Here is a 14,853-nt window from a genome sequence, read left to right as displayed (position 1 = left end):
AGACCTTCCCTGACACGCTCAAGTCTCGCCTAACCAGTCTGAGATACTCGACCATCTCTCTCGCAACCTCACTTGCCCCCACGCACAGCGGCGCTACAACCGCAGCGACTCTCGATTACCTGCGTGATACCACTCTCCTTGGCAGCCTGTGACATCGTCGGTGACCCCACATGAACTCGGTGTCTGACATTGATTACCATCGGAGCTGCTTCTTCTTCTTCTTCTTCGTCTTCTTCTTCGTCTTCGTCTTCTTCTTCGTCTTCGTCTTCTTCTTCGAGCTTGATTGCTGACGAAGTTATTTCTCTTCTTTTTTCCCCTAAGGGATAGCAAGCCGTCCTTTTTTTGGTTGTTCCTGCCCAATAGATAGATCCCCCCAACCCCCCCCCCCCTTCAAGCGGGTTGAAATGGCACAAAGTTGGTAGAATTCTGAAGGTGCAAGGTCTATCCCGTAGTGGATTGATTGATTTGCTGCTGAAGAACCTCATTCATGTTTCGTAAACGCTCACTGATAACGACCAATTAGAGCGATATGAAATAACTGCCGAGAGCGCTGCATGCCGTCATGCTCGTTTATCTTGTGATCTCTCTGCAGAAGTTCTCAATAGCCTTTCGGCTTTTTTGCCTCTGTTCCTGTCACACCTTCGTGTGAAATAAAACGTATGTATGTATAGTCAACGAAAAGGAGGATTCCTCTCGACTAATAACGCTGTTGCAACCAAACCCAGGAGTGACAACTGGAAGTCCTGTTGAAGAAAAAAAAGTGTGGTGTTCATGAAGAGGGCCGGCTACAGGCGACGTTATGAATCACTCGTTCCTCGCGCGAATCGACCCCAACTGCACCTACCGCCTCCCACCGAAGATGCAAAGGCCGTTAGAGTCCGTCATCCATCGCTAGCGACTCAACGTCCGGATCGCAGCAGCATTCCTTCATAAGATAGGTGTCGTTGGATCCCTGAACTGTTCAGCTTGCGGAGCCGTGGAGAACACGGAGCACGTGCTGGTCACCTGTCGACGCTTCGACTCTAGTTTGCAAACCCTGAAGAACGCCCCTGCTAAACTTCACAACAGACCTTTTAATGTTGAGATGGTACTGAGGAGCCGGCGAAAGTTTCACCGAGAACCTGCGCTGTGTTCTCTGGCGAACTACCTCAAGGACATGCGTGCTGAAGTAATCTTTTAAATCACTCAGTGCTTTCACACATCAATCGTCATGGAACAGCTTGTCGCACCAGTACGACCGGTTTCAATTTTCTTCTTTCTGGAAGTAAGTAAAGTAACGAAGAAGAAAAAGAAAACACCAAAGTAGGAGACCACAGAAATCACAGCAGTTCAATCAACCTGGTGTCTGTTATGGCCGGCAAAAACGCCTGCAGAACTTGTGTCTGACACGTCAAAAGGTCTGGTTGGGTGGTGAGGCGGTGTAGTTTATTGCAATGCATGGTAAACACAGTAGAGCTGCTATCTCGCAACTAACAGTTTAATTCACGACATGTGAAACTTAAATACAAATAAATGAGTAATTGTAAACGCAAACCAGTGTATGGATGTCGCATGCCAAATTCTGCGAAAACTGCATTCTTTTCTATTAACCTGCCTCTCTCTTTCCTTCCTTTCTGAGGGCCACCGGCCTCCTTCAAGAACTGTAGGGATTTCCTTCCCTCGTCATCCTTTCATGTGAACCTTTTTGGAATGGGGTAGGGTCCTGCACTCAACGCAGGGAAACATCCCACATCATCATCATCATCATCCATTCATCTATGTTGTTGTTGCTGTTGACTCTCTCTTCTGAGAATCACCCCAGACATTCAACTTCAAGTCGTAACAATCTTATGAATGGCGTAGTCATGCAAGCCTGTGCCATGCTTTTCCACTAGGAACGCCTCCCACATATTTTTAGATGTGCGTTCCCCGAAACAAGCTTCAACAGAAGTGTTGAAAAAAAGGTCTGTTGCCTCTGTTCACTTGGTTGTCTCTGTTCACCATGGAGAAAGTCGGCTGTCAAGCCAGGCTATGGCTACCTGGTAATAATAATTTGTGGCTTTACTTCGCGAGACAACTGTGATCATGAGCGACGTCACAGTGGTCGGGCATGCTGATTAATTTTGCCCACCTGAGGGTTCTTTAACGTGCGCCGAAATCTCGACACATGTCACACCACATTTAACGTCCCCCGCGGAAGAAGGCGTGCCTGACCAACTTGTACCCTTCCACCAAGTTGCCACCGTCCTGGGCCGTGTTTGAACCCGTGATCTTCTAAGCCTACCTGGAGATGGTGCGGATGAAGTTCTACAACTGCAGTCAACCCCCGATTTATGAATCGTTATATGTTCCCGGAAAAAGTCGTTCATGCATCGCTTCCCCTTCCTCATTCCAAACCTTCATTTATTAATCCCTCGCAACGGTGCTCTCTCAAGAGCACCGTTGATAAAGCGAGAGAATTCGTTAACTGAGGGTTTGGTGTATCAGAGCCACTCCTAACGGCTATCTCGTAAAATTGCAGCAGATTTACTTGTGTACATGAATTGTTGAAATTTATTGATGGAACTCGAGAAACATGTTCTTTGTTCTTTTGTCAACATCAACATCAGCATCATGTTCTTTCTTTTGTTCCTTGACATCATCATCATCATCCATTCATCTATGTTGTTGTTGTCGTGGTGACTGGTGTTCGGTTAAAATAGGTATCGTTCTAGTTCCCCCTCTTTTTAAAGTTGTTGCAAACTTGTTTGGGAGGGCCTTAGCACTCCAAAATAGTGCTTAAATAAATCGAGCCTTCCCCGTTTTCCGAAATGGCACCACAAAGTTTTCAAAATGTACCCTTGGGGGGGGGGGGGGGGTATACCTGCAGTGGTGTATATATATGCGGTGCAAATAATATTCCTTCAGGGACGTATGAAAGTGATGTACCTTAAGCAAGGTATAGCATTTATACCTCGAAAGGATGGGCTTTCGGAAAACCCGTTTATGCCCTACAAAGGTATAAATTCTTCTAACAGTGTATGTGAAGACCCTCTATTTTCAGCTACAATGTGACTTCATATCTGATTCAAAAGTTACATGTCTGCTATACAGATATCGAAGGGTCCATGTTTGATGCGAAGCACTCTCTTCCTTAAGTTTGGATTCGTGGAACTGTCGGCGTACATCGAAGCAGTAGAGCGGTTCGAAACGGCTTCGTTCATGGCGACACATTCAGTATCCCCGAAACCCATGACTTCCAAGCTTGCACCCATCACGCTCTCTCTCTCTAAAAGCTACCTCTTTAGAGGGAAGGGGATAAATAAGTAATTGCTTTTTCCTCAATGACCCCCAATTCACAGCTGGAGTGATGAAACACACAAAGACTAAAAATGAAGCACATGACAGGATTACACAGTTTACACAACATTAGTCTCGCGTTTCAAACCGCCGAATGATTAAATACAGGGTGTCCACCCTAACTATAGAAGTAATTTTTTAAAATAGAAAAATCACCTTTTGCCAGTTTTAACTAATGGCGATGTACTCTATACGTCTAAATGCCCACCTTAAGAGGGCACAGGCAAGCTTCTGTGTCGATGCATTGATTAACTTTCGTTAATTAACTTTTTAATTAACAATGATAGAAGATTGACCCAATGAGAACATCGAATCCCTTGGGGTCACTGGTAACATTACCGTTTTCAGAACAACAATCAACAGAGTTATAGCGCGAGGAACGGGACTGGAAATAAGGCAGATCGCCTTGTTTCCAGGCCCTTTCCTCGCCCTATAACGCTCTCGATCGACCACCAGATCGGTGGTCGTTTTTCGACGCTCAAGTAGAAGCGCTCCCGTTTTCCTTTCCTTTGTATGCGGGGGAGGGAAAACACTGTCGCAGGGGGACAGATTGGTGCGACACCTTTTTCCCACCCCCGCATACACAGGAAATGAAAACGAGAGTGCTCGTACTTAAAGTAGCACAGAAGTCATTTTTAACACCCAGTTTTCTTCCTATAAAACTGTTAAGTAGACCAGTAAGATGCACCATGCGAAGTAATTTACACTACAGAGTCATAATTATCGCAGAAATTGAATTTAAAATATGCCGCAAAAAGCGACCGTGCGCAACGGTGGTGAAGAGCAGTACCAGCCTGTGATCTGCCTGGAACCTCGCGCTGACACTATAAGGAGAACGCTCGCTGATTGGCCTAGAGAAATGTTGTCTGCTACTCTGCTGCCGTCAGCTACTCGGCTGTTCGGGGTACTGATAAAGCCTTTCTCCTTGCTCGGTAATGCTTCGGCCGCTCCTTCTATCCCCAATTCTCCGGGAAAACTGGCAAAACGGGTTTACGGCGGCAAAGGGACAAGGCACTGACCCCCACTGACCGGCGAACCAGAACGAGCCTCCTTATGCCGTCATCGGTGACGTGTCATCATACCTCCTCATCCTCGTTATAGCTGGAGTGGCGAGTTAAGGGTGAAGGCGCAGAGCTATGTTTATGCGAGTTTTTTCTGGGAAATAAATTGCACACATCAAAACCTTTCGCGCTATTCGGTATAATGACACACACACTTTCATCAGATGTATTAATCTGAAATTTTTTTGGATGGCCCTCTGTACTCCTTTAAGCGTCGAAAAATGACAACTAGAGCACCTTATTTCCAGGCCCTTTGCTCCCGTTATAACTGCCTCAATTTTTGTTCTGAAAACGGCAACGTTTCCAGTGAACCCAACGGATCCGATGTTCTCATTGGGTCAGCCTTCTATCGTTGATAATTAAAAAGTTAATTAATGCATCATCACAGAAACTTGCCAGAGCCATGTTAAGGTGGGCTTTTAGTCGTATAGTACATCGCCATTGGTTAAAACTGGGAAAAAGTGATTTTTCTATTTTTAAAAATTACTTCTATAGTTAAGGTGGACACCCTGTATATCCTTCGCATTTGCTGTTGATAGCGATGTAAGCCCTATCGTAATTCCACGCGAGACTGGGAGGTAACCCTAGTTCGGATCCGAGCGCAAGCTGTGCTGTCTGAGTGTTTCCCCTGGGTTTTCCTCAGACGGGGGACTTTAAGACAAATGTCGGCACAGTTCCCTGTGATGTCCGCCCATGATGCACGACCCCCCACCCCCCTTTTTCGATAGTCGTGACTATGCCCGGCTGAGCGTGGCCGACTACGGAAAGCAGTTCCACCACCACCACCATGACTACCCTATTCTAGAACATTTAACGCGTGTCTATCCCTGCACGATATCCCTGACTATCTAAGCTGCACGATACGGCACTTATCTCTGACGCATACTGACTTATTCTCTACGGCGGAGCACTACCAACTTTGAGCTGCTCTCAGAGGTCTTAATCAATGAGACTCAGCAAGATATTTCCCCGCTTCTTTCCTGCGCTGTCACGTTGCCTTTGCACTTAAGCACTCTATCTATTCTGGCTAATAGAATGTCACTTTTCGCAGCACATACGTTTGATCACCAGGAAGTTACCCAATGATTTCTATGCAGCTGATGGGCACGACACGAGGGTGGAACTAATGAAACGTCGGCGAGCACCTTTAATCTTGTTGGACAAAGCGATATGTTTCTTGGATAAACCCACCTGACAGCAAAAATATTGCAAAACGGTGTTTACAGTAGGATGGATTTCACGACCTCCTTGAACGTACCAAAACTGATGAATCATGGATTATTGAAAGCAATCCCCAAGCCAAAATTATAACGTTCGAGGTATTGCACACAAGCATATCATCACGCCTCAGGAAAGCAAGAATGAATGGGTGAAAAAGGACAAACAGTCAATTGAGTGAACCATCGCGAGGTCAACGAAAAACTCACGGGAAAAGAAACAGGTGAAACAGGTATAATTTGCTCGAGTTTAAAAAAGCACTCACACATACACACACAAGAGTGGTAAACACAAAGAATTGAACAGGACAGACTCAATATCGGCAAACGAAGGTTTAATAACACGTGTACATTGAATAATGAGAGAAGAAGAGTGAGGAGAGAGAACACTGCTCCGTTTTGGAAGAATTTATTTTGATACATGTGACGTTAACGTGCTTGCTCAAACACAAGGAAATGATGCATTTTTCATGCGTACACCAGCTAGATGATCCTATCCTGCTCTCTTAATCAGAAAAAGGGCTAACCGTGTCGCGCGGGAGACTGCGGACCCTTGACTGCTGCATGATGACAATGCTTGCTGTCGCATAGTCATCTATTATATATACAACTCTTTCCCTTATATATATATATATACAGGGTGTTCAAAATTAAGCTTTCAGGAGCGCTACGCAAACACAGCGATGACAGGAAACCGGATGATAACTTTACGCTACTTGTGTAAGAAACAGGTGCTGCTAATTATGTAGCACCTGTTTCTTTCAACCTGTACAACTTTCGACTAAAGGTGGTACACCAGGGATTTCGTTACGTCCATTCTCGCACTACACCTTTTGCTAAAATTAGAACTATTGTTTTTACTTGCATTGTAATAATGAATTTTTCTTGATGAGTTAACTTGTGTTGTATTCGAACATGCTTGCTATAGCAGGCGATGATCTCTCCATTGTGTATGCGCATCATAGTGTAGTAGCAATATTACGCAAACTTAAGGCGGGGATATGCATGTGATAATGTCACATGACCAAAGAGACCAGTCTGGGATTAAGAGTACATAGTGTGTGACCCAATGCAGCGAAGCTGCTTAGCTACAGATTGCAGATTATACTGCCGAGGTTGCACCTCGATTCGCATCCAACAACACCCTGACGGAATTCATAAGAGCATCGCATTGTCATCAGTGTAAGGTGAAGGGTCACTCTCTTCAGGGTTCAAGTCAACAGTGGATCATTTGTTGATGTATTATCCGAGTTACGTTACACGTGGGAGCATGTGCAGCCATTTTGTAGGTGCATGGCAGTTCAAGCGAAACTGTTCAATAGTAAGAAATGTGGGATATGAAAAAGTTGGTGTCCGCCCATGTAATCGAACGCCGTTTCGTCGAATTCCATTTAATCGAAATTCGTTTCTCCGAACCCGATTTTATCGAACTCCGCTCAACCGAGCCCGTCAGCATGCGATTTGTACAAGACCTCCCGATATGTTTTCGTGACCTTTACAAACAATAAAATGTTCGTGTGGTTTGCAGGAACACTGTTACTTCACAGACCATAGTCAATTCAATAGTATAAGGGTATTCCCATTACTGTTGATATTGTTTGCAGATAACTGTCTGATTTACTCGCCAGTTAGGAAAAATTCAGGAGTGGTCTATATAACATAACCCAGTGGTGCCTAGAATGGTAAATGATAGTTCTTATCCACGAAGTATCTATCGTCAGATAAAATATCCGGTATTTGGAAGTTGACTCAAGTCTACAGCAGCAGTTCTCAGCTTATGTTATTCGAAGGGTATTGCGATCGTGCCGGCAAGACTTTGAGGAACTGTACTACGCAATTGTAGGCGCGTCTGTGTAACAAGAAGGTCCGACGAGCTACATGTCGTAGAAGTATCATATTGATTTTATTTAATATTTATTTTTGGGTGGGATTGTCGGCTGAGCCAACCGTCAGTGAGAATCAGCTATACCCTCTACGACGGACTTCAGCCGCGACGCTCGGCGACCTCGATGCCAGTCCTGATGCCAGCGATGAGATGTCGGACACCAAGGCTGGCTTAAGGCAAGCCTAGGTACAGCCTGAAGATTCACTCGTGGGAGCTCGAGCTCTTAAGGTTCGCGGAACCTCAGTACAAGTTTTGTGGAACCCTAGTTGAGAAGCACTGGTTTACAGGATAATCTCTCAACGAATGTTGGTTTACTTCAAATTACTTGGGTGTCATTATTAGAAACGACCTAAAATGGGACAGCCGTATCGAAATATGTGCGCTAGACCGGGATTGGGCGGAAAGAAAATTTCCCTATGGAGCAACGTCAGCAGCGTCGCGACTGTAGACGCGACGAAAGAAAGCGATTGATATTTGGCAAGAACTGAAAACACACTGTTTCGAAGACTCAATGTAACACAAATATTTGCATATAATTTATTTATTTCTTTTATGAAGATATAAGCCAGTGGAGTGCGCAGTGTGTGCTGTTAGGTTAGGAAAAACGAAAAAGAGAGTCATGACATAATAATTAGCTCACGAAGTTGGTGAACATTTATCCGTCTTGAACGCTTCGCGGTGAGCAATTGTTTAGAAACCCATTTTAGGAACCAGTCGGGGAATAAACCAAACAGAGGGTTCTGCAGCTGAAGGGCATGAGAGATCCTCCCCCATCTTTTTCCTGCAAAGGGGACAGAGAGAGAGAGAGAGAAATAACACCAAAATGTCCGTGCACCGAAATGTCCCAGACTCTCCCTCTGCATATCTGTACAGCCTGTCATTTTTAGCACTGTACCCGATTGGCGTGATAGCATTTAAATTATTGGAATAATTTAAGCAGATAGGCATGAATGGAATAACTAACGGCGTTTTCTTAGGAGTCAGGGAAAGCTCGCATCGAGTACGTTTTAAAGAGGTAATTCGAGTGATCTGTCACGAACTAAATATGAAATGAACTGATATGAAACGGTCGTCGCTGATTCGATGATCGGTGAAATGTCCCGAAACCCAAAAAGTCCGCGATGGGCAATGCAAGTATCGGTAACGTTACAGGACCGGGCTACCATAGATTTGCAACGGAAGTAGTTGTTGTGCGACCAGTTTAAGAAAGTGCGCGATTACTGATTCGTTACCGAGAAAACGTAGCGATTACAGTAATGCCGTTGCTTGTAACGGCAATGCGTACAACTCTCGTAAAATGTGACTGCTGTAAAATGTGGCTGTTACTCCGAGACAACATAAGTGTTACAGTCACAGAGGTATATCTCCGCCAGAGAGAATGTAGTCCGAACGTGGAGAGTAGGCATACGGGAAGATGGCGGACTCCTGGCAGATGAGGAAGCCGACTCACGTGTTTTGTTAACGCGAATATTTTATGTGTTTTCTTTAGAAGCACGAAAATGCGTTCTAAGTACGTCGTCTCCCACAAGTGTCCTCGCAAAGTGAGTGGAGTAGAAGAAACAGTTTGAAGGCGTGCGGGTACACTACGTTGTGACTCTGAAGCGTGACGCGACCGCCGAAGCCAATCACAAACATCTTTAGATTTATGGGTAGGTTGACCCGTAGGAGCTAACTTGTCCCGAAGTACGGTTGGAGTTGATTTAATCGCGAACCACAACAGGAAACAAGAAGCCACGGGTTTTCCTCAAAATTTAATTTAAAGGAGCACTGGGGTGACTCGCAAATATTTTTTTCGCTTTTCGGTCCAGAGTATTTTCCAACGAATAAAATAAGTTCCTGCGAAAGAACGATGAGCGTAGGTGACCTACATAGCGAGCACGAGGGCTATGTTCATTTGAAAAGTCCTTTTCCTCGCGAAAAGAGCGCACCGCAGAACGAGAGGACGTCGCGTGACGTATGCTACTCCCCTCACGTGACCACTGATGTACAGCGGCACACTTCAAGCATGGATAAGCGGCGCGTGAGCTGTTGAAGAAAAAACAAAGAAACATGGCCGCGTCACGAGAGCATCGTGTCGGCCGTCCGCGGCTGCTCTCTCCGACTGGCTTTTTGTAAATTCGGTTGAACAGCTATAACGCACTGCAGAGCGAAAATATTTTGCATGGTGACTCCTGGTGGACAGCTTGACAGACAAGGCAGGATTTGGAGCGATATTAAATTCCACATCATTGCTGCTTTAATGTGCATGCATGTACTTTAGCAATGTCCAATGTTATTATTTTCTAGTTTATTTTTTTGACTCGTGTTATTTGTATTTGCAGGTTTGGAAGAAGCGTTCCGACGTCATTTCGACGACGACCGTCCGTAAGTGCTCCACGCATACTTATGAAACATTCTGATTTTTTAGGTGTTATGTGTAACATGTTCAGAATCATCTCTTTCCGATCTGCCAATATGTCCCAACTGCAATACAGTGTGCGCGGCCCGGCTGTAGTATTTTATTTCCGTAATTTCTCCAATGGGCGCACAAGAGAATTTAGCCTCCACTCGGATAATTATTCTGCCGTTTGAAGTCGCGATGCATTAATTTCGGGATTTATGTTCACCTATGCGCACGTTCAAGCACACGATGGACGATAAGGGCCGTCGTAAATACGAGTTATATTCCATCTCAAGTCCATGGCAAACACAATTATTGATCCCGAGGCGGTCGGAACGCCAGCTGTAGAGATGTTTGTTCCGTCGGAACAGTCCACTTGTAACACTCAGGTTCCGCTTTATTAGTTCTCTCTTTGGATGGAAGTCCTCTGTAGGAATTTCACACTCTCGATGCAGTTTGTATTCTTAGCACGTCCTAGGGATTTCAACTCAATATTACGTACCGTGCGAGATTATCGTAGACTCGAAGATTCCGCTGATAAGAAACCTGGAAGCTTACGGGGAACACGATGGAAAGTAACTGTTCTAAGACAGACACATAAAAACAGACGAACACAAAACAAGCCTCAAGAACAAACATGAACAATATGCCTAAGAACATGAACAATTGAAATATGATAGTCGTCGAACAAGCCCATGCACGAGAATTCGGGGCAAAACGTAAAGCAGGCTTCACCTGTTCATGTGCCATAGAGCCCATGTATTAGGAATCTAAAAGTGCGTGCAACACATTCGGCTGACAGCGCTTTGCATTCATACGCTATTGGCACGTTGCCTGTGTCTAATGCAATTTATTTGGGTGAATATTGGCATCTTCGAGGTCCGATTTACGTTACAAGTTTCCAACATGTAAAGAAGGCTTCATTTCCTGCATGGAAGCGTAGGGGTGAAGCCCTCCAGCATAATTTGCGCCATGTATTCCGAACACCTACTTTATGAAGGGTTTGAGACCCCTACGAGCAATGGAGCGTTGTTTAGAATTCGTGAAACAGTCAATAACATGGAAAAGTTCTCAGAATTGGAGGTGTACTCAAGTAGCTAGCAATTGCTTACTGGTGGCGCGGTCTCGTAAAGTGCGCCAAACACTGCGCGGCATGCGAACAAACCCCCTTCAGTTAACGCGTAGAATCAAGTAATTTTGAATCTCAATTCGTCTACATGTAGAGTAAATGTTGACGCAGCTGCGCAATGGCGATTTACAGGGTCGCAGATACCGTCGCTTGCAAACCGTCGCTGCTTTCTTAGTATGTTTTGTAACACTGGAATATAATCGATTTCGGAATGAAACCCCGTACATTAGGTTTATTCAAACGTAAAATCCTCCTCAATGAGCAAAAGATCCTTCTCGCTGCCTTTAACTTGTGTTACCACTGTTCCACCTAACACTATAGAAGGCAGAGATATACTCGACCATCTCAATATTTTTAAGGGAAATAAAAGGAAAGGAAATGAGGAAAGGTGATTCAGAGACCGACTCAGCTCCTGTATAAGCTAGAAGCAGATGAAGCTTGATTTCACCAAGCAGGTTCATCCTTCAATACTCATTCGGTTCAAGACAAAGTTGATTCTGTTCAAGACTTCAATTGGGGAGTGGGAGTGTAAAGAAAGATGATATCGTATCACGTAAAATCATGGCACGCATCTCGTGACTTGAGATTCTTCCGCCATCTTCATATTTCATTAGACGTTTTGCAGTTTCCTTGAGCAGACGTCCTCTCTTCTTGCTACAATTATACCGGGTGTTTCAGTTAAATCCCCGGGCTAAATACTTCTCGAACGGGTGCACCAATCGAAGAACATTCTTTTTTACACGTATCTGTCTGATACAACCTAAAAGCTGCGCACTGTGTGAATGAGTGGGAGGCGCTCATTATATAAATAAAAATTCAAATGAGCTTCGTGAAAAAACGTAACTTCTAAAGCAGGGCGCCGTCGGCATTAAAATGGGTACTACCCCTTTTGGGAACTTCAGTAGACACCTTTTAGTGAACACTCTGCCAACGAAGCGGGTCATTTGTTGCCGTAATTAATTGGTTTTTTGTTTACATATTTTTGTCGCGGAAAAGGTGCTTAATGTTAACGCATTTCTCTCGCATTTACCGCTAAATCGCCACTGAATCTTTGTATACCTACAGGATTCACCCCTGAAGCGGTCAGTATACCGCGTTAAGAAGCTGTTTCCTCTCTTTAAATGTCCTTTCCGTCTTAATACTGGAGAAAAAAAAATGAGGGACGGTTAACGCTTGGATTTAAAACGAATTAGCAGCGGCAGCTGCTAAGGGGTGGTGTAGACACTTTCGTCGCTACATTGTTGACAAATGGCGATTAAAGAATTTTACAACATAGTTTTTACTGAGTGTACTTTATTTAATTGTCCCTCACGTGGCGTGACGATGAAAGTTTTGTGACCTGAGAAACGCGTCGTGAGAGTTGACACTTCTTCCACCAACGTTCGATTCTCGAAGACGAGGTCGATGCACGAATTGTAGTTGGTGGTGGGCTCTGTCACATTGATGCACAGATACAATGCCATCCGGTTGGCGATCTCTGGTTGGCGCTTTGCTTCTGCCTCGGCTGCTTTCTGGTGGACGGTGCGCCCTCGCTTAGCGTCCGGCTCGACTGCTTTCACTTCAGGGTTAGCCTGTTTCTTACGCTTGGCTGCTGCTTCGGCTGCTTTCACTTCAGGGTTGGTCCGTTGTGTTCGCTTCACTTGTACTTGGGCAGTGTAATACGTAGCATTCAACCGACCTCGTTGCATCCATTCTCGTTGCTTGACTAACGCCGTTCTTTCGAGGCAGCTTGTTGTGCTGGCGACACCATGGGACGTCCCATCCGGACTATATAATTTCGGCGCCTAGACAACACATTCCAAAAACAGAAGGAGAAAGAGGTCTCACCAGACCAACACACCTAGATAGGAGAAGGCCTCTCCACGCTTCCCTTTCCCGCGCCGTGACGTCATACAATCTCGTCTGGCTGCTTCGTCCGCTGCTGCCGATGCCGAGAGATTATTTTATGACTGAATGAGTTTTTTAGCGTTGTAGCATGCATGAACGACGAGCCCGAGTGCCAGGGCAATTATGACAAGGGTCCGAAACGGGGAAATTTTAATCCTTGAGAAGCTTCCTCAGGGACCTTCATAAAAGCAGTCAATTGTGTCCATGAGATTTTCTTTTCTTTTCAACTATCACTGGACCTTGCCAATACTATAAAGAAGGATAAGGAGATGCGCACATATATTAATACATACTTAGTTCATGAAGTACAGCACTGCAACCAAGGCCTTAGCTATAAAAATTCATAATTTCTACATAGGTTTGCGAGCTCCATTTAAGACAGAACCAATAAGAAAAACCGCAAGCTATGTTGACCGCAAGACAGGGAAGGTAGGCTGACTCCTGATGGTGTGCTATGTATGTGTTCACCGCCTCTCTCAGTTATTTTTGTACTGCAAGCACATTATAAGACGCACTTGAGAAGAAATATATAAAAAAAGCGAATACTGAAGCAAATAGTTTGCGACATCATGTGATGGAGTCAATGAAGACCCATGAACAGGGAAGGAAAAGAGGGGTGCATCATTTCAGCAGTTCCTGAATGTGGTTCACTGACCTACGTTCTGCACATTCTGGACAGCAGTCACAACCAATAAAAAGTATAATGTTCATACATGTTCTAGGTGATGATTCCCCACCGAGACGGTTATGTCTCAGAATGACCTATTGATAGGCTGTTATGTGAAGGCTATCGAGGTATGCCAACTGCATGGCGTGATCAAGTCCATGATATCACAACCTTCTCAAATCCATTAGACAAAATGGAAATCCAGCTCCTTTTTTCACACTGTTGACCTAGTCCACTTCCTAAAATGTGTCTGCGACAACTGTCAGCGACAACAGCAACCAAAAGAACGCTGTAAGGTATTTCTTCTAACGAACATTCAATAACATTGGCAAGGAAATCAAGGTGTAGGAAGCATCATTTACTGCGATTGAGAGAAACAGCCTAAAAAAGCATGCTCCTCGACTGATACTCAGGGCCCTCAACACAGTAAACATTGAGGAACAGAATGTGAACAAGAGAGAAACTGATGTTCTAAGGCTGGAACAACATAGAAGGGACAGATACAAACAAAGCCTCAAATTGCCTAAGAAATCAACGATGAAGGATGAAAGTCACTGAAAAGGTTAGCCAGCTGTAGGGATCGAACCCACATCTTCTGCATTACCGGTCCGGAAATCTTCCTGTGCTGTTTACCAACTTGCACAGCTGTGACGAGGTCAACGACAGAGTTCATTGAGTTACGGTAACGGCGAAAGCCGCTCTGCTCCTGGGGAAAGAATCCATGGCCCTCAAGCCACCACCCTAGTCTCCGTAGGACCATTCGTTCCATGACTTGCGCAAACGACTGGTGAGGGTAACCGGGCAAAATGAAGACAGCTGAGACGGGTGCTTTCCTGGTTTCAACAGCCGCACCACATGGCCTACTTTCCACTCCAAAGGTACCTGACCGCTTCTCCACGAATGGTTGTACATGGCTAATACAGCCTTGAGGGACAGAGTGTCCAGGTTCCTAATAGCAGCGTAGATGATACCGTCCGGGCCAGGAGATGACTTTCTACTCGAAGATGACATCGCCGTGAGTGATTCGTCCATGGTGAAATCAATGTCGAGAGAGGGTATTGATGGCATAGTCGTATGTTCAAGGGTAGACGTCAAGCAAGCTGTGCCGGCCCGGTACTCAGCGCAACGACATACGTCCGCAGCTCTTGTAACCAGACGACAAAATTCCGAGGCAACCAGCTTCTCCGAAGAGGACGTGAATAATGACAAGGCCCTAAAGGATTCCTAACTGGATGAGTTTCCTTCAGGCTACGTGCAATTCTCCAGAGCCGGGCAGGGCTTGCAAATGGGGACAGTGTCATGCAAAATT

General features: G+C 45.0%; 1 protein-coding gene across 1 annotated transcript in view; it reads left to right on the top strand.

The window, feature by feature from the left end:
- Positions 1-14,853, top strand: part of LOC135384836 (uncharacterized) — a 105,307-nt gene that overhangs the window by 74,502 nt on the left and 15,952 nt on the right. Inside the window, exon 3 of the mRNA XM_064614020.1 lies at positions 9,803-9,845. Within this exon, the coding sequence (XP_064470090.1) occupies positions 9,803-9,845 (43 nt within the window). The remainder of the gene's footprint in view (positions 1-9,802; positions 9,846-14,853) is intronic.

This window comes from Ornithodoros turicata, chromosome 2, assembly GCF_037126465.1.
Source record: "Ornithodoros turicata isolate Travis chromosome 2, ASM3712646v1, whole genome shotgun sequence".
NCBI classification, from domain to species: Eukaryota; Metazoa; Arthropoda; class Arachnida; order Ixodida; family Argasidae; genus Ornithodoros; species Ornithodoros turicata.
The sequence above is the reverse complement of the archived record's forward strand: the minus strand, read 5'-3'. Positions and strand labels throughout refer to the sequence as shown.